Source organism: Anabrus simplex, chromosome 5, assembly GCF_040414725.1.
Source record: "Anabrus simplex isolate iqAnaSimp1 chromosome 5, ASM4041472v1, whole genome shotgun sequence".
Lineage (NCBI taxonomy): Eukaryota > Metazoa > Arthropoda > Insecta > Orthoptera > Tettigoniidae > Anabrus > Anabrus simplex.
This window is the reverse complement of record NC_090269.1, coordinates 77,857,108-77,883,195: the sequence shown is the minus strand read 5'-3', so window position 1 is coordinate 77,883,195 and position 26,088 is coordinate 77,857,108. Positions and strand designations below refer to the sequence as shown.

Here is a 26,088-nt window from a genome sequence, read left to right as displayed (position 1 = left end):
CAGAAATACAATATATTATGAAGATATGATGCCTTATTACTTTTAAACATTTTATTAGTTTTAGTCAAGTTCAATTTTGTATTTCCTCACATACAGTCAAAACTGGTTAGGACGTTTTTGTGGGGACCGAAAAAAAAAATGTCCTAAAGAAGGAACATGGTAAAAAATGAAAAACAATTCTGCTGTTAAATTTGAGGTTAGGTTTGAACATAAGAATAATTATGACGACAACAAAGAAACAAGTGTTTGCAGTTATAATTAATGAAATAAATAATGAAATAATAAGTTTTAAGAGCACCAACATAGCAAAACGTCAAGGTAAAACGTTCTTAGACACGCTAACTACTGTATACACGTTGCTTACAATAGTTTAAAGTTATCGTAGGAATGTCCAACATTGGGCGATTTGCACACGTTTCATATGTTCCCTCTCTCTCTCTCTCTCCATCAGCTGTTAGGTTAGGCTGGTTGGCAGCTCTGCGTACCTTTGCAGTTGGTAGTAGGAGTCTCATCTCATGTCATCTAATATTTGCATCATGTACTCTAATCTTAATCGTAGTCTAATTTTTTCCCTCTAGGGAAACCTCTATTATTTTCTTCAATAACCCTTCATGTCTAAATATATGGCCTATTAGATGATCCCGCTGTCTTTTTATTTGTCATAAAATACCTCTTCATTCGTGACTGACACTCCCTGCAGCTGTAGGCCGGTACGCTAGGGCTATGAAATTAAGTTCTCTACCAAATACTTGCCCAGGCCAATCGCCGCTGGTGCATTGTGCGCGCAATGTGGCTAGGAACGTTAATTTAAATTTCTTATGCTGGGAATATTACGAATGTAATAAAGAGTGATGTAAATGTGCTATCCAGGTTCCTTTAGTGTGCATTTAATAAGACATAAATTAAGCACCAACACGTCAGCTGTGTACGTACAGTAGGCCTAATTTATGTAATGTTGTTTCACAATGCACTTACGATTGTAAAATTAAGTACCAACCCATCACATGAGCTACTGTTGTGCAACGCAAACAAACACACGTCCACATCAAAGACTGGCTTGAGACTGACGCACTCTGCAGCTGTAGGCTGACATGCTAGGTCCGTCAAATTAAATTCTCTACCAAATTCTCACCCAGGCCAGTCGCTGGCTGGCGCGTTGTGCGTGCAATGTGGCCAGGAACGCTAATTTAAATTTCTTATGGTGGGAATATTACGAACGTACTAAAGAGTGATGTAAATGTGATATCCAGGTTTTTTAACATGTATTTAACCAGTTTCGACTGTATATCTTGCCCCTCGAATTTTGACTAAATGTTTCTAGGAAACAAATGCATTATGTATGCCAAATACAGTATGTGTTTCCTGTTCTCTTTTTTTCACCAAGTCCAGGGATCAGGGTGGATTTTCCTGCCTTTCGGTGTTGGATGATTTCCCCTGCCTGACCAGTTTTTTAATATGTATGTACTTGTTGAATATCAAAATTAAAGAATTTGAGACTTCACAGCAGAGGAGCCAAAGACTGGCGTCTGTTATTTGAAGGTGTTGAGTTGCTGGTAAACTTCTCCAACGAATGGTGCTATCTGCTGTTCCAGTTAGTAACTGAACTGTAATTTGCCTTGTACACTTTTTTTAAAAGTTCTCTCTGGTACATTATTCTTCTATGGAAGATTTCACATTCTATTGTAGGAAACATTTGCAGGCCTATATTCCTTATTAATTAATTTAACTTGATGGGGATACAGTGCAATGGATAGGTATGTATGAGCATGGATATTTCTATTCTGATGTGTTTGTTTAATATTTGATTTTAAAACATGTTTCCTCAATTATGTTTTTTAAAGGAAGGATGTTCCACAGTCTACAGAGAGAAGCTACTTGCAGCCTTTTTTGGATATCCTGAGTTTGTCATTTCTTGATGATCTACTGGAACAGATAGAAGATGTTATTTGTGTACTGTTGTGTCTTCCTCATTTTGAATATTTGGATAAGGATACTATCGTAAAAAAGTTAAAGAAAATGATGAGAATTCTTTGCAATGGTTTGGTGCGAGAAAATTGTGTGAACACTAGTTGTACAGATGGCTTCCAAGGATATGAACAGGCTCTTGACTGGAAAGAATCTGCTTCTCTGTCTCAAGAGGACAAGATTCAGAATATTCTGTTTTTACTGTCTGTTTTGTTGGAGACGCTGATACATCTGGTAGATCCCTACAGACTACAAAATGTGTGTGAATTTGAATCTTTCTTGGATTTACTTCTGCCCTATGCAACGGAAGCAAGATATTTTAGTGCTTTACGAATGCTGGATCTATACATGACAGCTTGTAATATACAGGATAAGCCAGAAAAAGATTGTTTAGAACTGCTGGAGAAATTATATGATCATCTTGCTGAGAACCTCAGCTCTCCTTTCCATAAGGTAAGTCTTGATTGAAAATTAGTTTGAATACCTGCTTGTAGTCCATTGGGTGGCTGAAATAGGAGATTCTTATGAAAACAACTTTTTCAAATAGTTAAAAAATACAGATTATTATTTCTAAATAGTAATAATAATAATAATAATAATAATTTATGAAAATAGAATGAACCTTTGTTTTGGCATAAAAAGTTGAATTATGTATGGAATCTTCACTCTGATCCCTGTAAAAGGACTTAAGGTACTTCTCCTTAGAAAAAGGCAAAATTTTGATATATGATCAATATTGGTCTTCTGGGAATGGAAGATTTTTAAAATATGAGTTATATCCTTTCTAATATTTAAATCTGAATTTTGGTCCATCTTTTTTTGTGTAAAAAAGACATGGCAAATTGAGCTCAAATTTGACGTACTTAATAGCTGGTAACTCTGGTAAACGTATCGGCTATTTAATATCATGCAGACTCTCAAGGGAGTTGCACAGCGAAAGAAAATGTGAAGCATGTCAGAGGAAAATATGCACCTGGGGCCCTTAAAAGTGAATACACTCCCTAAACAGTTAGTACTATTGAAAAATGAGGACTACCAAGAGTACTTAGAATTTCAGTTTCCTAAAAACAAGTTTATATGCATTTTCTTCCTATCTCTAATAGTTTTCCAAAGATACAAATGCATTTCTGTGGTTTGATTTGTACTTTGTCCATTGAAAAAAAAAGAAAAAAACCTGCTATAAACTCTTAGTTTTACTGATGAATTTTGGGAAGATTTGGAGGAAACGATATCCAAGGTACCAACCAACAGTGTGATCCTACTCCTCGGAGATTTTAATGCCCAACTGGGGAAAGAAAGGAGATTCATTGATATCATTGGAGACTAGCCAGCCTACAAAAGGATGAATCAAAACAGAGAGTGATTGATAGAATTATCTAATACCTTCAAACTGGTCAAGAAATTGACATCTTTCAGACATCTCATGGGAAAAAAAGGAAACATGAATGTCTCTCAACCCCAACCTGGGAGAGCTCCAGATTGATCATATAGTAATCTCAAAACGTGGAAAAGGAGATGCAAAATGTCAAAGTTCTGAAAGCTGCACACCTGAATTCTGATTACTTCCTTTGCAAGATCATCTTGATCATCTCAGGATAACAAAAAAACAGGAACACAGCTCAAATGATAATGCTCAGCACTGAAAAACTCAGAATGCACAAAAGTTCACAATGGAATTTAACTAAAAGCAGTGCCAGGTATTCCCAGAAAACACACACACAAAAAAACCACACCTCCAGATGAAGTTATGGGAAACAAGGATAAGAACCACCAAGACCATCAAGCATCTCAAGACAAAGCATGGAAAAAAAGATGAACTTGGCATACAAACCTACTATGAAAAACAAGAAGATTTAATTATTTTAAACATAATGGTTAACTAAATAGGTCTGTAAAACTTAATCATACATTCATATGTTTAACATACTTATTCCACCTTGCCAGTACATTTTACAGTTTATTGTCATTAACATCCGTATGTGTTTCGAGAAGCTTCAGTTGCTCTCTCAACAGCGTAAATTAACCAAAATATTCTTGGACTTGTTACATATAACCACAAATCCCTAACCTTGCTTCGTTAACATAATTTTAGATATCCATAAAACTATTAAAAGAATTGATTAAACGATCAAAAACTTCAATTGCGTCTCCTTATATGATCAAACATCAAATCAATTCGTGTATTCTTCTTAACCTTACAAAGTCTATAAAGAAATAAAATGATATGTCAAACAGTTAAAACTAACAGCTTCCTGTCTCAACTGTTCATTTACTGACTTACAACACTAAGTGTGTCACCTTGTAAAAACAACCATAATTAAAATTCAAAAACAAAAACATGTAATAAAAATCGTAATGGAGTTATTATTTATATAATTCAATAAAGATGTGTTGAAAACATTAATTAATAGCAGCTCTTTCTGTCTCAAACCATCTTCTTTACTTTCTGGTCTTTCTTGATAACTCGTACACAGTAAATCAGGACCTTGACCATAATTGATATGGATAACCACGCAAGCTAGACAACTATCTTATTGTGGAAGGGTTTTGACAAGCAGCCACATCAGTTTTTAGATCTGTAGAAAGATCGAGAAGGACTTGAAAGTAAAGGAGATGATTCGAGACAAAAAGAACTGCTATTAATTAATGTTTTCAATGCATCTTACCATTTGTTTTATGTCACACCGACACGGATAGATCTTATGCTGATGATGGGATTGGAAAGGCCTAGGAATGTGAAGGAAGCGCCCATGGCCGCAATTAAGGTACATATGTATTGTCCCCGACTAGATCTGCCGGTGAACAAGAGACACCCCAGGGGTGCTCAGTTCACAAGACCGCTGACTTTAAAAAAATATGAAAGTGGCAGGATTGACATAAGGTTCGGAAAATAAGAATGTTTTAAATAGAGAGAACATATCACACTTTTATTCAATGAAAATTAAATATTAGCCATCCTGACATCTATGATAATGAAAATGGTCGCTACTTTACGTTAATTACTATTGCTCTTGATGTGACAAAAAAATACAAACAAATGGGATGGTACACGTAACTTAATTTCCCTACCATTCTAACAGAGTGTTTGAATATAACATTGTTTTTCTTCGTTTTAAAACATTCATTTAGTAATTTAAAGCCGAGTTAATTTTTTTTTTACAAAAAATGAGGTCTTGCGTAGTATTCCTCGAACAATCTGGAAAAATGCATTAATTTCAATAAAGTGTATAATAAAAATATCTAAGTTTAATTAATTAATTTTACTACCTTGACACAATCTGAGTGAAATTCTGTTCATCAAAAATTTTGTTAACATTGAAATGAAAATTTGAATTTGCCTTTGCATCCTAAAAGTTAATTCGAGACGTCAAGTATATCTGTTCACGTCTTCCCACTTATGTCCTCGTGAGAACTAATAACAAAACTTATTATCGCTTGGTCATTATATAAACAAAAATTAGCACTATGAACCTACGGAAAAATCAATAAATAGGGAAAAATATATCCTCAACGTGGAAATCCTGCCCACATAACGAATTAACATCATCAAAGTGTCACACATCACCACAACACAAATGCATAGAAAATGACTGTCTTACCACTAGAAAATCTCTAAATCTACTACTAGCTACTGAAAAATACCAAAGAAGGAAATATCTACAATATTTACACATCATCATCGGGTGTTAATCAATCTCGCCGCTCTTCCATGAACTCGTTCCAACATGTTAAAAAGATAGTCTCCACAAGGGTACGAAATAAGACATCGAAAAGTGAGCATGCCTGGTTCCGAACTGTAACATTATTAGAATATGCAATTGAGGATCTATTCTCCAGACCTGAGGTCTTCCAGTAAATTTACATGTACCTTAAACTTAGAATTACCAACTTTCATGAGTACTATTAGGATCATCATCATCATCATTTCCCTTTATCCAGTTGTAGCCGGGTAGGGGCAAATATGGTTCCTCTCCACTTTCTTCGGTCTTTCCACCACTCCTCTTCCAACACTGTGTCCCAGTCCAGGTTTCTTTCTATAATGCTGCGTTGGATGGTATCCTTCCATCTCAATCGTGGTCGTCCACGGCCTCTCCTTCCTTGAATTTGCATTTCCATCACCTTTTTTGGCATTCTTTCGTTGCTCATTCGCTTTATGCGCCCAAACCATCTTAGTCGGCTCTTCTCTATTCTATCATTCATTTTTTCCACTCCAATTTCTTCCCGGATTTTCTCATTCCTTATTTTGTCTCTTCTACTCTTCTGGAAGAAGGATATTATCCTGAATTATGGAGCACATCGATCAACATGGACTTGTCCTTATCATCAGAAGACATTATTATGTTAACTACACCTCGTAAAATCTCGAAGATTCCATATTTTCATTATATCATGATCGACATCATGTATAAAAATACCACTACATTAACATGTGAAAATTCCAATTTCACAAAGACTCATATCGTACGTACAAATTCTTCATAAATCACACGTACAGTACAACATCATAACGACGACCCTAACTCATCATAACCCATTATCACTCATGTGTAGTCATGAAAATTATAAGGACCTGTCATCGTCCCAAAACAAGTCATATCCTCATTAAATTTGTCTCGATGATTAACTAATCCATTAGTTATCACATACCACATTGCATGTACTCTAAATAAATTCACACACTCGATTCGGAATTAATATCCTGATGACACGCTATCGTAAATATAAGGTACGAGTAAAAGTCCAATTTCCCTGAAAATGTTAAAAATATTGGAAAAATATCACCTCGATAAATTCATCGGACACAGATTAACTCACTATCATAATGAAATTCGTACAATAAGAAAGGATGGTTCCGATAACACATGGATAATTTCAACTGATCCATCATCATCAAACTCGTCAGCACGTGGTCATGAATCAAGCAAGAATGCTAATTAAGCTACAAGTCCTATCATACCTCTAGAAATAACCAGTGAAGTGTCGTAAAAATAAATCAACTAGATATTATAAAACAAATCTAAGGAAAGATGAAGAGTAGAAATAAAGAGCTACATAGAACAGATATAAATAAGATGTAGTCGACTTGACTTATTTAGTTGTCTTCACATCTCGAAGTCTGGGTCCTCAATAACCCATTCTAAGGCCAAAGTCCCTGTATTTCGCCGCTGCCGACGCTGGTCATGGGCTTAGAACTTCATGATAAAATACGTGGAGTCCATGGCACGAAGTTCCATCTTCTTCTGGCGATGATAACGTAGAGGTCCTCTTCCACGTTTACACTAGTGAGGTTGCTGAAACTTGTACCAAATGTGTTAAAAGAAATCCTGAGCACACATGTAATTTAGGATGAAAAGAACATGTACTTTAAAAATTTTATTTGCTATTTCGACGTCTGTTTACTGCACTGACTCAAGTCGTAGATTTGTATAATTGTAGAAAGCATTGAACACAGGAATGAGTCCACTATCTCTGGTGATAGTATTCCACTGAAGTTCTGCGTTGAAATCCGCTAGCGAAGTACACGAAGTGACTGTAGATAGTAGACCAGGAACATGTCAGTATGTGAGAGCTTGTACTCTTACGACTTGCTTTAAATATCGTGCGTGGCACTCGTGGTCAGAAGTGAAGTCAACCCAAGTACTGAATTCTTCTGGGGTTTGATTACATAATTTCACCATCATTTCTAGCTGAAATACCGTTGAAATCAAGTCAAAATTCAGTTTTTAATTTTTATAGTTCACACGTGACATTATTAACATAGTTCAGTCAAATATGATTCATGTGTACCTTCCTAATGATGCATATCATGCCACCAAAGATATTATAAATATTTCATTTATTACAAATCGATGTAATGGTTCGCTTTTATTTATTTTTTTTTTTTTCAGTCAGCCAGCTACCCCTTTCAAGTCAGAAACTGGTTCTCTATCACCTGGCCAAGGCCACACGCGCCCGCCGACAAAGCGAACCCCAGTAGCACACTGACCCATATTCAGTCAGCCGAGACCTGTGTACGGTCACAATATATATGTTTTCCATGTATATATGTGTGTGTGTGTATATATATTTGAGATTATTTGTAAGTAGCCCAAGAATACTTTGATAATTTATGCCGCTGAAGTACAGAGCAATTGAAGCTTCTTGAAACATGTACGGATGTTAATGACAATAAACTGTTAAATATATTGACAAGGTGGAATAAGTGTTAAGTATATGCATGTATGATCAACAAGATCTCGATCAATGCAAAATTTGGACATTACCGGACAGTGATCCTTCCAGAAGCCTGATATTCAGCTGAATATCTGAAGCTAACAAAAGTAGGATTGGTCAAGAAGTAGGAACTGGTGGAGAGAAAATTTCTGAGGAAGATAATGGGACCTGAAAGAACAGAGGATGTTTCATATAGAAAGAAAGGAAACCAAGAATTGTACCTCAGGATGGAAAAGATCTTGGACACCATCCATAAGAAGAGAGCTAAACTGACCAACCAAGTCATAAGGATTTTTGAGACCAGCAGGCTGTACAATGTTAATTAAGGATAAAGGGTTTCCACCTGTTCAATACATTGACATAGTGACTTAATTAAAATATCACATTTTTATTATCATTATGGTACCGTTTTTGGCATCTCCCATGCCATTGTCAGCCAACGAATATTTGCAAGGTATTATAGGTAATTAAATGAAATATTTATGCAGTATGGGGACATATACAGAGCATGCTATCTAGTATTCTGAAATTTTACAATTATATTATATTATATATACGTCAGATAGTGTATACTGGAAATAAAGTTTTAAAAGGAACACCTTGTACTCTTCAAGGCCATTCACATATATTTTAGGTGTAAAAAAACACAAGAAAGTGTTGAGTTTTATGACGTGTCTAACATCTTAAAAGATTAAGCGGTCTTTGTATTTTAATCACACATATTTTAATGTGTATATACATATATTTCAGAATACTAGATAGCATGCTCTGTAGATGTTCCCATACTGCATAAATATTTCATGTAATTACCTATAATACCTTGCAAATTTTCATTGGCTGATGATGCCATGGGAGATGCCAAAACCAGTACCATAATGATAATAATAAAAATTTGATATTTTAATTAAATCACTATGTCAGTGTATTGAACAGGTGGAAACCCTCCTTAATTAACATTGTAAATTTCGATTCAATACGGACCATAATGAAATTCTTAACAATAAATAAGTTGGCCCACCAGGCAAAAAATAAAGCTCATTATTATATGGGCGTACGTATTAAAATAGGAAAATTGGGCAAGGACATTAATTTAATAAAAAATGCATCATAAATAAATTGACACCAAAATTCTTAAAAAACAAAAGGCACACTTTAACACATCAGAGAAAAGTGCAGGAAAAAACTAATAAACATTGGCTCCAAAAGGAACTTAATTTTTACATAAGAAAAAATCTTTTCTGAACAATCGTTTGTATGGAACTCATCTCGAGGTTACCAAGTTGTTGTCAGCTGCACAATGGAACATTTTTCAAGATAAAGTTCAGAATACGTTGACTAATATACACTGACTGACAGAGCAAATGCAACACCAAGAAGGAGTGGTCAGAACTTTATGCCAATTGCAGGGTAGACTGACGTCACTGAGGTATGCTCATGATGTGAAATGCGCCGCTGTGCTGCGCACGTAGCGAACGATAAATGGGACTCGGCGTTGGCGAATGGCCTACTTCGTACCGTGATTTCTCAGCCGACAGTCATTGTAGAACGTGTTGTTGTGTGCCACAGGACACGTGTATAGCTAAGAATGCCAGGCCGCCGTCAACGGAGGCATTTCCAGCAGACAGACGACTTTACGAGGGGTATGGTGATCGGGCTGAGAAGGGCAGGTTGGTCGCTTCGTCAAATCGCAGCCGATACCCATAGGGATGTGTCCACGGTGCAGCGCCTGTGGCGAAGATGGTTGGCGCAGGGACATGTGACACGTGCGAGGGGTCCAGGCGCAGCTCGAGTGACGTCAGCACGCGAGGATCGGCGCATCTGCCGCCAAGCGGTGGCAGCCCCGCACGCCACGTCAACCGCCATTCTTCAGCATGTGCAAGACACCCTGGCTGTTCCAATATCGACCAGAACAATTTCCCGTCGATTTGTTGAAGGAGGCCTGCACTCCCGGCGTCCGCTCAGAAGACTACCATTGACTCCACAGCATAGACGTGCACGCCTGGCATGGTGCCGGGCTAGAGCGACTTGGATGAGGGAATGGTGGAACGTCGTGTTCTCCGATGAGTCACGCTTCTGTTCTGTCAGTGATAGTCACCGCAGACGAGTGTGGCGTCGGCGTGGAGAAAGGTCAAATCCGGCAGTAACTGTGGAGCGCCCTACCGCTAGACAACGCGGCATCATGGTTTGGGGCGCTATTGCTTATGATTCCACGTCACCTCTAGTGCGTATTCAAGGCACGTTAAATGCCCACCGCTACGTGCAGCATGTGCTGCGGCCGGTGGCACTCCCGTACCTTCAGGGGCTGCCCAATGCTCTGTTTCAGCAGGATAATGCCCGCCCACACACTGCTCGCATCTCCCAACAGGCTCTACGAGGTGTACAGATGCTTCCGTGGCCAGCGTACTCTCCGGATCTCTCACCAATCGAACACGTGTGGGATCTCATTGGACGCCGTTTGCAAACTCTGCCCCAGCCTCGTATGGACGACCAACTGTGCCAAATGGTTGACAGAGAATGGAGAACCATCCCTCAGGATACCATCCGCACTCTTATTGACTCTGTACCTCGACGTGTTTCTGCGTGCATCGCCGCTCGCGGTGGTCCTACATCCTACTGAGTCGATGCCATGCGCATTGTGTAACCTGCATATCGGTTTGAAATAAACATCAATTATTCTTCCGTGCCGACTCTGTTTTTTCCCCAACTTTCATCCCTTTCGAACCACTCCTCCTTGGTGTTGCATTTGCTCTGTCAGTCAGTGTACTTTCCCAGAAACAGAGTACATTAGATAGAAAATTTCAGGCTCTTCTTAATGAATCCAACTCGAATAACAAGCCATCCAGAAACGCAACCTCATACAACACACGAATTCGAAACTTAGCCCAATTTCACCAGCCATTCGTGAATCTATCTAAAACTGACTTTGACCAAAAGGAAATAGAAATTCTTTCCAAAGGTCCTCAATATAACTGGCCCAATTATAACATAGCAAATATGGCTAGAAAGTTAATCATTGAGACAGAAGCAGCTATTAGTAAAATGCCAACAGATACTCAAGATGAAATCAGGTACGAGGCTAAAAAACAAATAACGTTTTCAGTACACCGACTAATATTATAAATACATCGCAACTTGCAGACAGGAAAAAGATTTGTCAACTCAAAAATAAAATCAGAAATTCAAATATTATTATTACTAAAGCAGATAAAGGTAACGCTACCGTTATACTGGACCAAGCGTATTATATTGCTAAAACACAAAATCTCTTCACAGATAAAACCTTCACAATTATAGATAAAGACCCAACTCAGTCCATCCAAAAACAACTTAAACAGATACTTAAAAATTCTACATGTTTGTTTACCGACAGTGAAAAGAGCAAACTCATTAATATCTACCCTGGCCTGCCGACTGTAAAAGCGCAACCATAAATACATAAAAACGGAGTTCCTATATGCCCTATAGTAAATTTCAGACCAAGCCCTCTATATAAAACGGCGCAATTTATTCAACAATTTTTGAGTAAGCATTACACTTTTCAAGCCAACAAATCTATTAAAAATACCTTAGAATTAATTAAAGAACTGGACAACTTTAAATTACAACCATATCATACAATGCACTCATTCGATATCATTAATATGTATGCAAATATTAAACCCGAAAAAGTCATAGCAATTGTTTAAAAAAATCTGCGTACTCATAGCCAACTAGAAATAGAAGATTTTATGCCCATTTTGAAGCTTCTAACCAATAGTAATTATTTTATGTTCAATAAAGTAATATATATAAACAAGATGGATTGGCCATGGGTTTACCGTCATCAGGCATTTTAGCTGATATATACTTAGACTTCTTAAAATATAAAAAAAATTGAAAAAGACAAAATATTTGACAGTATAATCCTATGGTCTAGATTTGTAGACGATACTTTTATAATCTTGGACCAGCGTATTACTGATGCACCTTCCACCCTAACGCACCTCAATTGTATTGATACAGGTATCAAGTTCACAATAGAATCCGAAACTAATAAGACCCTAAATTTTTTAGATTTAACCATTACTAGACTTCCATTTTCTTTTAAATATAAAATTTACAGGAAACCAACACACACAGCTACGACGATCAAGCAAGATTCCATACAACCTCCTAGCCACTAAAGAGCTACCTATAATAGTCTAATACATCGAGCTTTCAGTGTACCTATGTCAAAAACAGAGCTAAAGAAAGAACTTAACACTATATGCAGTATTGCATCTCATAATAGTTATAACCAAAGTTTTATAGAACATATCATTTACAAGTTCAAACACCGACCCAAGACTAAGTTACAAAAAGAAACAACTAAGGCAAAAACTTATGCAAACTTCACGTTCAACCCTGACATCTTCCGACTAACAAATATTTTCAAAGAAAGAAATATTAAATTTCTTTCAGGACTAACAACAGAAATCTTGATATTTTTCACAATTCTAAATTGGTCAATACGTCCAACCCTTTTGATAGATCAGGTGTAAACAGGTTTCACTGTAACGACTGCTCCAGTGTTTACATCGGACAAACAGGGAGATCATTTAATATTAGATACAACGAGCATGTCAATGCTATTAAGTACAGGAGATTTTCAGCAATAGGTCAGCATATACAAGAATATAGACATAATTTTCATGGCAATAATAATGATTTGGACATCATTGAAACAATGAACAAAGGTTTGCTATTAGACTTGATGGAGCAATGTTTTATCACATTAGATCAGTATTATAATCCTAACTACAATCTCAATGATCTGTCCGAGAAACCCACAATTTTATTTGATACACTTATTTCGGTGTTAAATCAATTAAATATACCTAAAAATCAATTAGTCCATAAAATGATACGCAATACGCTGGCTTACTACCCCCAGCAGAATCCACGCCCTCCTGACCTACATTCTCCTGTTACCGCAACTTCCCCTCTTCCCTAACAGCTGATGCAGGCAAGCTGTCGCTTGAAACTTTGCATTGCAGCTCCTCACATATGCCACGCTTGGCCATTTTGAGTTAGAGGTGAGTTTCATACTTTAATATTCTTTTCCTTTCAGAAGCGCCTTCTCTGAATTTGGAATTCTAACGTAAAATTCATAATTCGTTCTCTGTTTTTAGGTCCGTGTTGGGTCGAGATCGATATTAACTTATCAAAATCCACCTGATATTGAAATTTTCAAGATCTCATCTATCAACGCACGGCCTCAGCCTTACAATAATTTTTGAACAACACTAAAATGCAGAGTTCAAGCTTAAACCATATGATATATTTTAGAATAGCTACACACAGAACTGTGACATTCTAACAAAAAATCTGCATATCATAGAAATTTCAGGAATACATACTAGGTGGAACTGATTCATATAACTATGAACAATGATTAAACACCCTAATCACATAAACAAAAAGAACAATGTTCTAGAAATCAGTATTTAATTCAGTACGTCAGATAGTATATAAAGACTGAAGAGAAAGTTTTAAAGTGAACACCTTGTACTCTTCAAGGCCATTCACATATATTTTAGCTGTAAAAAACTGTTTGACACACAAGAAAGTGTTGTGTTTTATGACGTGTCTAACATCTTAAAAGATTAAGCGGTCTTTGTATTTTAATCACACATATTTTAATGTATATATAATTGTAAAATTTCAGAATACTAGATAGCATGCTCGGTATATGTTCCCATACTGCATAAATATTTCATATAATTACCTATAATACCTTGCAAATTTTCATTGGCTGATGATGGCATGGGAGATGCCGAAACCCATACCATAATGATAATAATAAAAATGTGATATTTTAATTGAGTCACTATGTCAATGTATTGAACAGGTGGAAACCCTTTATCCTTAATTAACATTGTAAATTTTGATTCAATACGGACCATAATTAAATTCTTAACATTAAACCAACAGGCTATGGCGTACTGGTGTCAGGAGGTGAAAAAGGACCTGAAATAAATGGGAATACAAGGAATAGAAGTCAGCAGCAGGGAAACTTACAAGTTTGAGAATCGAGAACACCAAGAGTTTCTAAGAAGAAGTGATATGCTGGATGCAAGCACCGTGGACAGAAGAGAGGAAGAGATTACAGAGTGAAAGAATGAAGGAGTACTGGGTGAGGATCAAATATCAGAAGCAGCTGAAATTGAATTAACATGATCCACAGTCGGCCAAAGCTAAAGAGGATTAAAAAGAAGAAAGGAACATATATACAGGATTTAGAATTCAGTTTTGTAAATAAGTTTTCATGCATTTTCTTTGTCACTCTTTACAATTTGCCAGAAAATTAGGCTTATTTTTGTGTGTTTAAAGAACATTTCGGGTTTGTGGCCAAGGATGCTCACATAGCCAATGCGGAGTCAGAAAAACTTTAGGTAAAATGTATGGATCAGTGTAGTGAAAACCTCTGAGATCTTCTGAAAACAAACTACACAGTAAGGAATGGAATTTAGTAACTGTCAGTAATATACACTACAATATGATTTTCAATCACCACTATTGCTTTTGGAAATGTTTTAGAAATCACACATGCTGCTTATACGACAGATTCAGTTTGTTTGCATGTCTTTAAGGATGTGAGGCAAAATGGAAGGATCACTCCTACTTGCTCGGTGTCTAAGGCAAAGAGTGAGGAAAGGTGACTCTGCCGCAGTGTCTGGACTTCCTCAAATTTCTAATGAGTCTGCTTGAGGGACTCTCATACATGTCTCTTCCACTAGCGTCTGTCATACTGACAAGCTTCACGTACTGTTCACATGGAGCTCTGAAACATGCCGGTGTGTTATGGAAAAGCAGGTGTGAGCTACTATAGGTTAAAATTCACATGAAACTGGAAAAAAATTCCACACGTGCAAAACCATGGATAGATTTAATATGTTGAGTCCCCGGAAAATAGTTTTCAAGAAATCTAGAATGTAATGATTTACATACATCACTTGTGTGACTGAAAAGCTGTGTTTCTGTCAATGGAGCCTGTTGCATAATGGATGGCATATCCACTTAGAGGTCATTGTTATGTGAGTTCAAATTCCCTGCATGATTTACTGTGTTTTTCTTATACTGCTTTCAATGTGGATCACAAATGTCAATTATTTAGCTTAGCGAGTGGCCGCGTGGTTTGGGGCACTTGGCTGTCAGCTTGCATTTGGGAGATAGTGGGTTCAAATCCCACTGTCGGCAGCCCTGAAGATGGTTTTCTGTGGTTTCCCATTTTTACACCAGGCAAATGCTGGGGCTGTACCTTAATGAAGGCCATGGATGCTTCCTTCCTGCTTCTATCCCATCATCACTATAAGACCTGTGCATGTCGGTACAGCGAAAAGCAAATTATAAAAAACAGAGTCAATTGCATATGTAATCACTTCTTTCTCCCTACCAGGAATTACTTTGTTTGAGTTTGTTATGCGACCATCTGGATCCACTATTGTACATCTACTAAGAAATGTGATAAGAAGCAGTATGCTGATGTTTTTTCAATATGCTTGTTTGATCTGTGTGCGATATACATAGGTTCCTCTCATACTGTATGGTATGAGCTTGCTAAATAACTAGTCTTTTATATGTGCCAATAAGTCTCATGATATGAATTTTTTGTTTTTATACTCTTATATATCAACGAACGGTGCTAGGATTCAATTCCCCTATCTTGCACGTAGGAGCCAAGCGTCCAACAAACTGTGTTTTTCAACTAGTCTGAGTTTTTGGTATTGCGATGGCAACATCCATCACTATTGATGTGTTTTTTTTTTTTTCCTTTTTTTCAGATACGTCTGGTGACTGCTCATATATTTTCTCTCTTTGAGGATCTTGCAGTTTCATCTAATTCAGAGGATGCTGATCAGTCTTCATTTTTAAGCATCTGTTTGGCTGCAGAGATTGTGGAACCAACAATTGGTGATTATAGAGACAAATTGAACCAACTCCAGAAACTAGGGTATGAAGCACTTCAGATGGATTTAATTCAACTTGTGAAGTACAGGAAGGTAATACTATTGATTTGTTTTCTATGTTTTAGGGATTAGTTTCTTATAAAAGCATAGCCAGTTATATCTGTTCCTATATTGAAATATTTATGCAATGAAGCTAACTAAGTTATTTTGAATGGCTGACCAGATGCCGCTACAGTACCTGCTGGGAGTATTGTACATCAATTTTCAACTTCTCTGGGAGCCTACTATCAAGCTGATAGTATCTCATGCTAGAGGCATGCAGATAGATGATTTCTGGGAAGTATTCAGTAATCGGTTAGTGCTTGCGGCAAAACAGGCCAAGGAAGGAGGTTATGTTATCCCAAGCATTACCACAATGACTTGTAAGTTGACCATTTCTTTTTGTGATTACCTATTTTTAAAATATAATTTGACCCAGTGCTTTTGAATATAAATCTTCTCCATCTCTTGTAAGAGTGTCCATTACTTATAAAATATAATTTTACTCCTAAATTTCACTTTGTAAATGTATATAAAACACCAAGCAAATGCTGTGGCTGTACCTTAATAAAGGCCATAGCTAGAGGCTCCTTTTTGTGTTGAAAATTTTTGACTAATTTAGTCATTTTTGAACAGTTATTTCAGTATATTTTTAGCTACTTTTATTTTATTTCGTCAATAATTTTGCTTAATTTTATTTTCACTTTTCAGCTATAGAAGGTAAACCAATAATTTAGTTGATCGCATATTTTCAGTATAACATTGTATTTTTGCATCAGTATATAAATACATGAGTTATGCTTCTGCTTAAAACACATACAGTATTACACATTATATCAAAACATGGAAGTTTGAAAAAATTGTATCAGCTGTCACTAACAAGTATGGCCTAGCCTAAGTATATAATTTACATATCAGTCTGAGAGAGACAGAGATACCATGAGTTCCAGATTACTGGGAGTCAGAGCTGTTCTCCTGTCAGACACTACATTACAATATGTTGAGTATGCCCTCTCACTATCAACATTACTGACTGGGATCCATAAAGCCTTCACTGCAGCTTCCACAAAATGCTCATATTCTGGTTTCAGGGAAAGAAGAATGGCAATCACAATATCTATACCTGCTCTACATGAACTACTAACTAGATCCCTAAACACAGTGTATGGTTCAAGGTATTCTGACGTTGAAAGTTCTCGTAAGATGGGAATTTGCTTTATTAGACGAGAGAGTTCATCATTTTCTAAATCCCCTTCCATTATGCTTCTTGGATCAAACATTTTACCGAGAGAAGAAATGATAAACTTTCCTGTGTCAAACCTTATTAATTGGATCGGCTTTTTCAGGCTTGCTCTATCTACAGATTGAAACAAGGATGTTAATTGTGTCTGTATTTGTTTTGGTAGTTGGGAAAGTTTATCTGATGTTGTCAAAAAAAAAAAAAAAAAAAAAAAAAAAAAAAAAGAAAGAAGCGTCCTCTAGTAATTTAAAGCCCTTTGAAAGGTCACTAAAGCTTAGACTTAAGTACATGAATTAACGGCTTGTTGGAATTCTCTAATGTGAGCAGCAAGTTACAACATTTTGAACAATGCTCAACAAGATAAATAGCTAGGTAATGAATATTTGTTACTTCATTTGGAGTCAAGGCTTTGGAATAGTTCACAGCAACACTCGTCTTCAAGTTTCAACAAAGTCTACTAGATCGTGAAGATATTCTCCAAGGTACTCAACACTTTTAAACTAGGAGTTCCACCTGGTGATCACAGGAATAGGGAAGAGTTTAGTTTTAGTGGGTTCATCTTCATATTTCTGCTTTGGGAATTGAATGTATGCTTGCTTTTTCTTTTGTGTATGAAGGAAGATGTGTTTTGCCTGTACAACACATTGGTTCAAAGCACTAAGTTACACGGCCCACAAAATGCCCACCAAATTCAGTTTATGAGCCCAGCACTGCGTGTGTACCAACCCTTCTGAAACTAGAAACCCTACAAATAACTTCTGAACTGTACTATCACCACAACTAAGCACTTTTATCAGAACCATAAATACACATTGCACTTTTAAAATCAGTAGTTTCATCACAAAGAATTGAAACTCTCTCATCTTTCACAGCTTCTTTTAATCTTTCCTCCTCCTCTTTGATGATTTGAGGTACAGAGCCTTCCCTCAGTCTTCCAGATGTGGGCAAGTCTCCAGCACCTTAAAAAAAAAAAAAAAAAAAAAAATCAATACCGAGCTCGATCGCTGCAGTCGCTTAAGTGCAGTCAGTATCCAGTAATCGGGAGATAGTGGACTCGAGCCCCACTGTCAGCAGCCCTGAAGATGGTTTTCCGTGGTTTCCCATTTGCACACCAGACAAATGCCGGGGCTGTACCTTAATTAAGGCCACGGCCACTTCCTTCCAATTCCTAGGCCTTTCCTATCCCATCGTCACCATAAGACCTATCTGTGTCGGAACGACATAAAGCAAATAGAAAAAAAAATCAATAGGCATAATGTTAGAGGGCTATTTAACATCATTTGAATGAATTAAATGATTTATAATTGCAAGTAAATGAGGGATCTAGCATGCATTATCTAGGCCTAAGTATGATTAAACAAGAAAACTATCATAACCATACAAAGTTATCAGAAAAACATAATCTCACATCTTCCTCGGAAAAAAAAATTATAGTATTGCACAAACCTGGTATATATTTCTCCATCCACTCTCTTAGCTTCGGATGATCAACATTTTCCAGTGGAATATTTGCCTCCATAAAAGCTCAAGTTGTAGGTAAAATGAATGCGTCCTCATCGTATTTCGCTCGTTTTGCCGCTGAACTAGTGCCTGTGAGACTAGCTTGTCTTCTGATGCCTGTCGTCATTAGCGCCTTTTCCTTGTTCTTATGTGAAACTCTGTTATTAATATGTTTTAGGTACGTGTCCTTTCTCTGCCACTCAATTTGCACATTGTAGTATTTGCACATCAGTATCTTTCTACTTCTGCCAAACACGTAAAATCCTTCCGATACAAATTCTTTTTCTCGATCAAAAACTGTCATAACCATTTTAATAAACTGAGCACAAAATAGGAAATTAAAAGCTCCGATCAGCAGCGATTTTCAACAGGCAAGAGGAAATACACAGTCACGTTACACGTAATTGAATACTAAGGATCGATGAATACAATAAATTTCTTGCTTCACAGGAAGATAATTTAGCGATAATCGATATACTATACCTTAGCTTTCGATATATATTGAAAGAGTATAAAGTTGATTGTGGCATTATCAGATTTTATTGCCACAACTCCCCTCGAATCTCCGTCGTAAACTTCAAATGATGCAGTTCCAAATAATTTCGTAAATTATTTCACGAGTTTGCTTAAAAGTAAATCCTTTCTTGTTTTTGAGCCAAATTTGTAAAATTTCGCAAAAATTTTGCGATTCTGCACTTTGCAAGAAACAGGTGCCTCTAGCCATAGCTGCTTCCTTCCCACCCCTAGGCCTTTCCCATCCATGCATCACCAAAAATCTTCGACATGTTAGTGTGATGGTAAGCCACTAGCATGATGAACGTAAATGTATGGGTATATGGAGAGTATTAAGGGTTGTTCATTTCAAATGCAGACTGCTGTTTAGAAACAAATACTTGTACATATTGGAAAATATACACTGTATCACAACAACAGCATACTGATGACTAGAGCCTGGAAGTTCAGGCATTTATTTTTGCTAAAATAGGCAGGCAAATAAGCACTTAACATTTAGGAAATAGGCATTTTTAATGACAAAATTGGGCACTAAAATAATAAATACGTGTTAATGTAAGCTACGTAACATATATTTGCATCACAAATTAGTACTGAATCCTACATCCCTCTGTCGGTGGGGATGATAGAATAATGTCAACGGTATCCCCTGTCTGTCTTAAAAGGGGGACCAAGGCCTTTCAACTTGAAGTGTAGGTTGGTGACCACGGTTCGCCTAGCTGAGTCTGGTGTTGCTTCCACGTGTGTCAGGTTCCTCGCTCTTACCTTTCCTGTCTGACCTCCCTTGGTCAATTCTTGTTCTTTTCCGACCCCGGCGGTATTAGATTTGCGAGGCCCAGGAAGTCTTTCATTTTCACGCTCTTCGTGATTCTTCCCTTTCTTTTTCCGATACTTTCATTTTTCGAAGTATTGGACCACTTCCATTTTTCTTCTGATTATTGTTATCAGAGAATCGTTACCAAATTATTCTTCCTCTTAAAACAATAACCACCACCAGCACTTAATTTTATGTACTAACGATAGGTCTGGCAACCCTCTTGACCATTTAGCTCATGGAGTTTTCAGTAGAGATTTGTGTAATATGAAAATATCATGTAAGTTATGTAAATGTTATTTTTTATCTGTTAAGTTAAAATGAATTTTTTTCTGTATTATTAATACAGGACATTGGAATTATATATTCTTTCTATTGATTAATTTTAATACATAAATAACAGCAGAAAATATCCACAACAACTTAAAAAGGCGCTATGTTATCAAATAGGCTACGTAGGCCAAAATAGGCAAAATAATAACGGGTCCTACCGTTCCCAAACGTACGGAAACATGTTTGTCTCTATGTGACACTTCGATATATACACCCAGATAAAAAAGGCATTTTGCGTAACTTCCGGGCTCTACTGATAATCACCTCCACCATTCAGGCATGTATCCCAGCACTGAGCGAGTTTCTCTATACCCTCTAAAAAGAAGGATACTATTACTTACTGAGCTCCTCCTCCTTAGCACCACAAACTGCTGATTGTGATAAAACGCTTAGCCTTCAGGGTCTTCAATGGACCAAAGACATGATGGTTGCTAGGGGCAAGATCTGTGTTTTATGGTGAGCGATCCATAATAGTCCAAAAAATGGCACAGTGTGTCCATTGTTGTCTTGGAAGCATGTAAGGGACATTATGAAGGAGCATAAGTACATCTTGTGACAGTTTATCTGACTATCTATTCTTGATGGTCCAATTCTAATTTCTGTTGAGTGTTGATTGTGGCACCGGCTGGCAGCTTAGTTAACAGCAGAGGTTCTTTCATTTCGAAGAACAGAGTCATCAATATCTAGCCAGCTGAAGCAGATGACTTCTTTTTTTTTTTTTTGGTCTTGGTGACAAATGATTTGTCCATTCGTGACTCATCCTTCTCATTGTCAGCAAGAACTGGTGGTACCAGTCACAATTTGCTCCTAGATGCTTTGTCCTTCCGGGAGGTATTATCTGAGTTGTTCTGGGAATATCCATATCTGTACAACTTTCTATTCATCAGTGAGATGACTCCGTTTCCATTCAGAACACAATATCGGCCTAACTATGGATAATTGTTGGTGTTTGTTACTAGCCACTTTTGCTAGTTCTGTTACAATTCCAGGAAATCTCACTGGCTGCACTTAGTAACACCTACATGGTATTAACTCACTAGCATACCTTGCCGCCTGCCAGGCGGTCTCGTGCGCTGTGACCATTCATACGCAGATGCCTGGCAGGTGGTCTATGTAGAGGCAGCCTTCTGCAACTATTTCAAGGTTTCTGTCCACAGATGGCATGACATGCAGTATACCGTTTGAAAGCTGAGAATCTGCTCTTTCTCTTGAAGTTAGAATGAACTTTGTAGATTGCACCATGCCACAGGTAATCGGTCTCCAAGTAGAGTGATTCCCTGTGTGGTAGTCAGCAGAAATGGCTGGTCATAGCAAACCTCGTATTACAAGCAATGAAATTGAGCGTATATTACAGGATAGCGGGAGTGAATGTGGCAGTGATATAGCTTCAGAAAGTGATACAGGTTTGTTTACTAGCGGTGAAAGTGATAGCAGCATGACAAAACGTTTGACTGAAAGTGAGGATGACTTTAAATGTGACAGTGATGATGAAGCCCAGCCTGCCATCAAAAAGATAAAGAATGTGAAGGAAGATGGCTGTAATGGGAGTAAAACAGATGATAAACCATCCAAACACAGTTTTACAGGACATTCTAAAATAAATCCCACCATAAACAGGAACTTCCCCGCCTGACCCTCCTCCCCTTAGTTATTATTTCAACACATGGTTCACGACTCTTTATGGGATGAAATTGCTACCGAAACAAACCGTTTTACCGATCAGTTTTTCTCAAAAAATCCTACCTCACCCAGTATGAGCCGATGGTTTTCTGCAACATCAGATGAAATCAAGGGTTATTTTGCTTTTTGTATTCTTGTGGCTCAAATAAGAAAAAACATCTTACAGTCATACAGTACTGGTCCATCCAAAAGTTGATACTCACTTCCTTTTTCTCTGTAATCATGCCTCTCAAAAGATTTGTATTCCTTTCTAAATTTCTACATTTCATAAACAACAAAACCTATGTGGAAAATGACAGGCTCAGAAAAATTGCACCCATTGTAAACCATTTGCAACAAAATTTCAGAGATGTTTACTATCCAGAGCAGAATATAGCAGTAGATGAAATTCTAGTAAAATTTAGGGGAAGATTGTTACATCCAATTCAGTCCACAAAAAAAGGCCTGATTTGGCACAAAAATCTATAAAATTTTGTGAGTCTGAAAGTGGTTACTGTCTGGGTTTTCTGTTTTTACAGGAAATAAACCAGCCTAAGCAGAAACTACTAGAATGTTGTTGAGTGAGGCTATAGTCATGTAATTTATTGAACCATATCTTGAGAAGAGGCACACAGTCTATGTTGATAACTTTTATATTTCACCCTCTCTGTTCTTAAATTTATCTTGGAAAAGAAAAAAGAAAAAAAGAATTTAGTAGGTACAGTGCGTGTCAGTAAGTAAAATATGCCATAAAAATTCAGGTTGGGGAAAATGGAGATGGGGGACACCATGGTAGTGTATTCACACTATCCCTTCATCATCATAGGACCTATGTGTGTTGGTGCAAAGTAAAGCAAATATTAAAAAAAAAAACCACCAGTAGTTCACTGCTGAGAACATTTGATATAAAACCAATTTATTTAAATCCCATAATTTGCTAGTGTGTGCTCAAACTCGGGCAGCAAAATGTTTTACAGGTAGCCTTGTGTATATTATCTCCTATTGAGTGGGAGAAATAAAACGTATTGTGGGCCCTGGAAGTTCTCAAAATCGTTGAACACCTTCGACTAAGATTTCTTAATTCTTGATCCTAGCTCAGCCCGTTAGTATTTGAAGGTACTCAGATACGTCTGCCACGTGCCAGTAGATTTACTGGCACGTAAAAGAACTCCTGCGGGACTAAATTCCAGCACCTCGGCGTCTCTGAAAACTTAAAGGTAGTTAGTGGAATGTAAAGCAAATACCATTATTATTATTATTATTATTATTATTATTATTATTATTATTATTATTATTATTATTATTATTATTATTATTATTTTGGTTTCTTGTTCGTTCCAAAGAGGGTTGACAGTCTTGGATTAATAAATTATCATCCTGCTTTTTCAAAATGATGGATATTTTCATATATAATCACATGTTTTTAGAAAAAAAGTACTTCAGATAAATGTATGAATTCTATTATTTTCCATTAAAATGATCATGATGATGAAGGTACGCAGATGACACAGCATCAGCATTCAGTCAGCAAAACTATGTGAGGCACCTGGGTGAGACAGTAATTGGCTGAATTTTTCTTAGAAGAGGAATTCCCTATTACGAGGGTCATGATAGACTCTATACTTTAAGTCATGTTCATGAATCGGTGACACTGTTTTAACAATTTGTTGTACGTCGCATCGACACAGAAAGGTTTTATGGTGACGATGGGACAGGAAAGGGCAGGAGTGAGAAGGAAGAGGCCGTGGCCTTAATTAAGGTACGACCCCAACATTTGACTGGTGTGAAAATGGGAAAACATGGAAAACCATCTTCTGGGCTGTCGACAATGGGGTTCGAACCCACTATCTCCCAGATGCAACTCACAGCTGCATGCTCCTAACCGCATCGCGAACTCGCCCGGTGGTGACACTTTTGAAAAATATCATAAAACGTCTTTTTCTACTGTACCACCACTTTCAATTAACTTACATTTACTGATATATCTTTAGCTTCTACAGTCTTGGTAGGTGCCTAGGCGAGATGGTAATTGCTTGAATTTGTCTTAGAAGAGGAATTCCTCGATTCTTCGTCATATTCACGAATCAGAGACACTTTTGAAGAGAATCATAAAACATCTTTTCCTCCGATCACTTTCAGTTAACCTGTATTAACAGAGATCTCTTTATCATCTACAATCTTGGTAGGACCCCAAATACACTGCAGAAATGCTTGGTCAGACTGGGGTATTTGAGCTTAACAGCAATTGCAGGCTGTCCAAGAGAGCACAAACTCCTTGGTTTTAGTTTCTGGAAAAACAAAACAAACATAAATATACACTGACTGACAGAGCAAATGCAACACCAAGAAGGAGTGGTTCGAAAGGGATGAAAGTTGGGGAAAAAACAGAGACGGCACGGACGAATAATTGATGTTTATTTCAAACCGATATGCAGGTTACACAATGCGCACGGCATCGACTCAGTAGGATGTAGGACCACCGCAAGCGGCGATGCACGCAGAAACACGTCGAGGTACAGAGTCAATAAGAGTGCGGATGGTGTCCTGAGGGATGGTTCTCCATTCTCTGTCAACCATTTGCCACAGTTGGTCGTCCGTACGAGGCTGGGGCAGAGTTTGCAAACGGCGTCCAATGAGATCCCACACATGTTCGATTGGTGAGAGATCCGGAGAGTACGCTGGCCACAGAAGCATCTGTACACCTCGTAGAGCCTGTTGGGAGATGCGAGCAGTGTGTGGGCGGGCATTATCCTGCTGAAACAGAGCAGTGGGCAGCCCCTGAAGGTACGGGAGTGCCACCGGCCGCAGCACATGCTGCACGTAGCGGTGGGCATTTAACGTGCCTTGAATACGCACTAGAGGTGACGTGGAATCATACGCAATAGCGCCCCAAACCATGATGCCGCGTTGTCTAGCGGTAGGGCGCTCCACAGTTACTGCCGGATTTGACCTTTCTCCACGCCGACGCCACACTCGTCTGCGGTGACTATCACTGACAGAACAGAAGCGTGACTCATCGGAGAACATGACGTTCCGCCATTCCCTCATCCAAGTCGCTCTAGCCCGGCACCATGCCAGGCGTGCACGTCTATGCTGTGGAGTCAATGGTAGTCTTCTGAGCGGACGCCGGGAGTGCAGGCCTCCTTCAACCAATCGACGGGAAATTGTTCTGGTCGATATTGGAACAGCCAGGGTGTCTTGCACATGCTGAAGAATGGCGGTTGACGTGGCGTGCGGGGCTTCCACCGCTTGGCGGCGGATGCGCCGATCCTCGCGTGCTGACGTCACTCGGGCTGCGCCTGGACCCCTCGCACGTGCCACATGTCCCTGCGCCAACCATCTTCGCCACAGGCGCTGCACCTTGGACACATCCCTATGGGTATCGTCTGCGATTTGACGAAGTGACCAACCTGCCCTTCTCAGCCCGATCACCATACCCCTCGTAAAGTCGTCTGTCTGCTGGAAATGCCTCCGTTGACGGCGGCCTGGCATTCTTAGCTATACACGTGTCCTGTGACACACGACAACACGTTCTACAATGACTGTCGGCTGAGAAATCACGGTACGAAGTGGGCCATTCGCCAACGCCGTGTCCCATTTATCGTTCGCTACGTGCGCAGCACAGCGGCGCATTTCACATCATGAGCATACCTCAGTGATGTCAGTCTACCCTGCAATTGGCATAAAGTTCTGACCACTCCTTCTTGGTGTTGCATTTGCTCTGTCAGTCAGTGTATTTTCATTGTATTTATATTGGAATCAAGTACAAATTTCGCATTTTATTGTATTTTCATAACACATTAAAAAGTGGTTTACTTGTTGTGAAAAATGAAATTTCAAGCTGTTATAGGCATTTTGCAGAAATTAGCTATTGCAAAAAATCA

The 26,088-nt window shown here is 38.0% G+C and overlaps 1 protein-coding gene across 1 annotated transcript in view; it reads left to right on the top strand.

Moving 5' to 3' along the window:
* The window catches only part of LOC136874515 (small subunit processome component 20 homolog), a 278,038-nt gene that overhangs the window by 24,147 nt on the left and 227,803 nt on the right, over positions 1 to 26,088 (top strand). The window contains exons 7-10 of the mRNA XM_068227773.1: positions 1,842 to 2,418; positions 15,981 to 16,199; positions 16,330 to 16,528; positions 21,838 to 22,083. Coding sequence (XP_068083874.1) covers positions 1,842 to 2,418; positions 15,981 to 16,199; positions 16,330 to 16,528; positions 21,838 to 22,083 — 1,241 coding nt within the window. The remainder of the gene's footprint in view (positions 1 to 1,841; positions 2,419 to 15,980; positions 16,200 to 16,329; positions 16,529 to 21,837; positions 22,084 to 26,088) is intronic.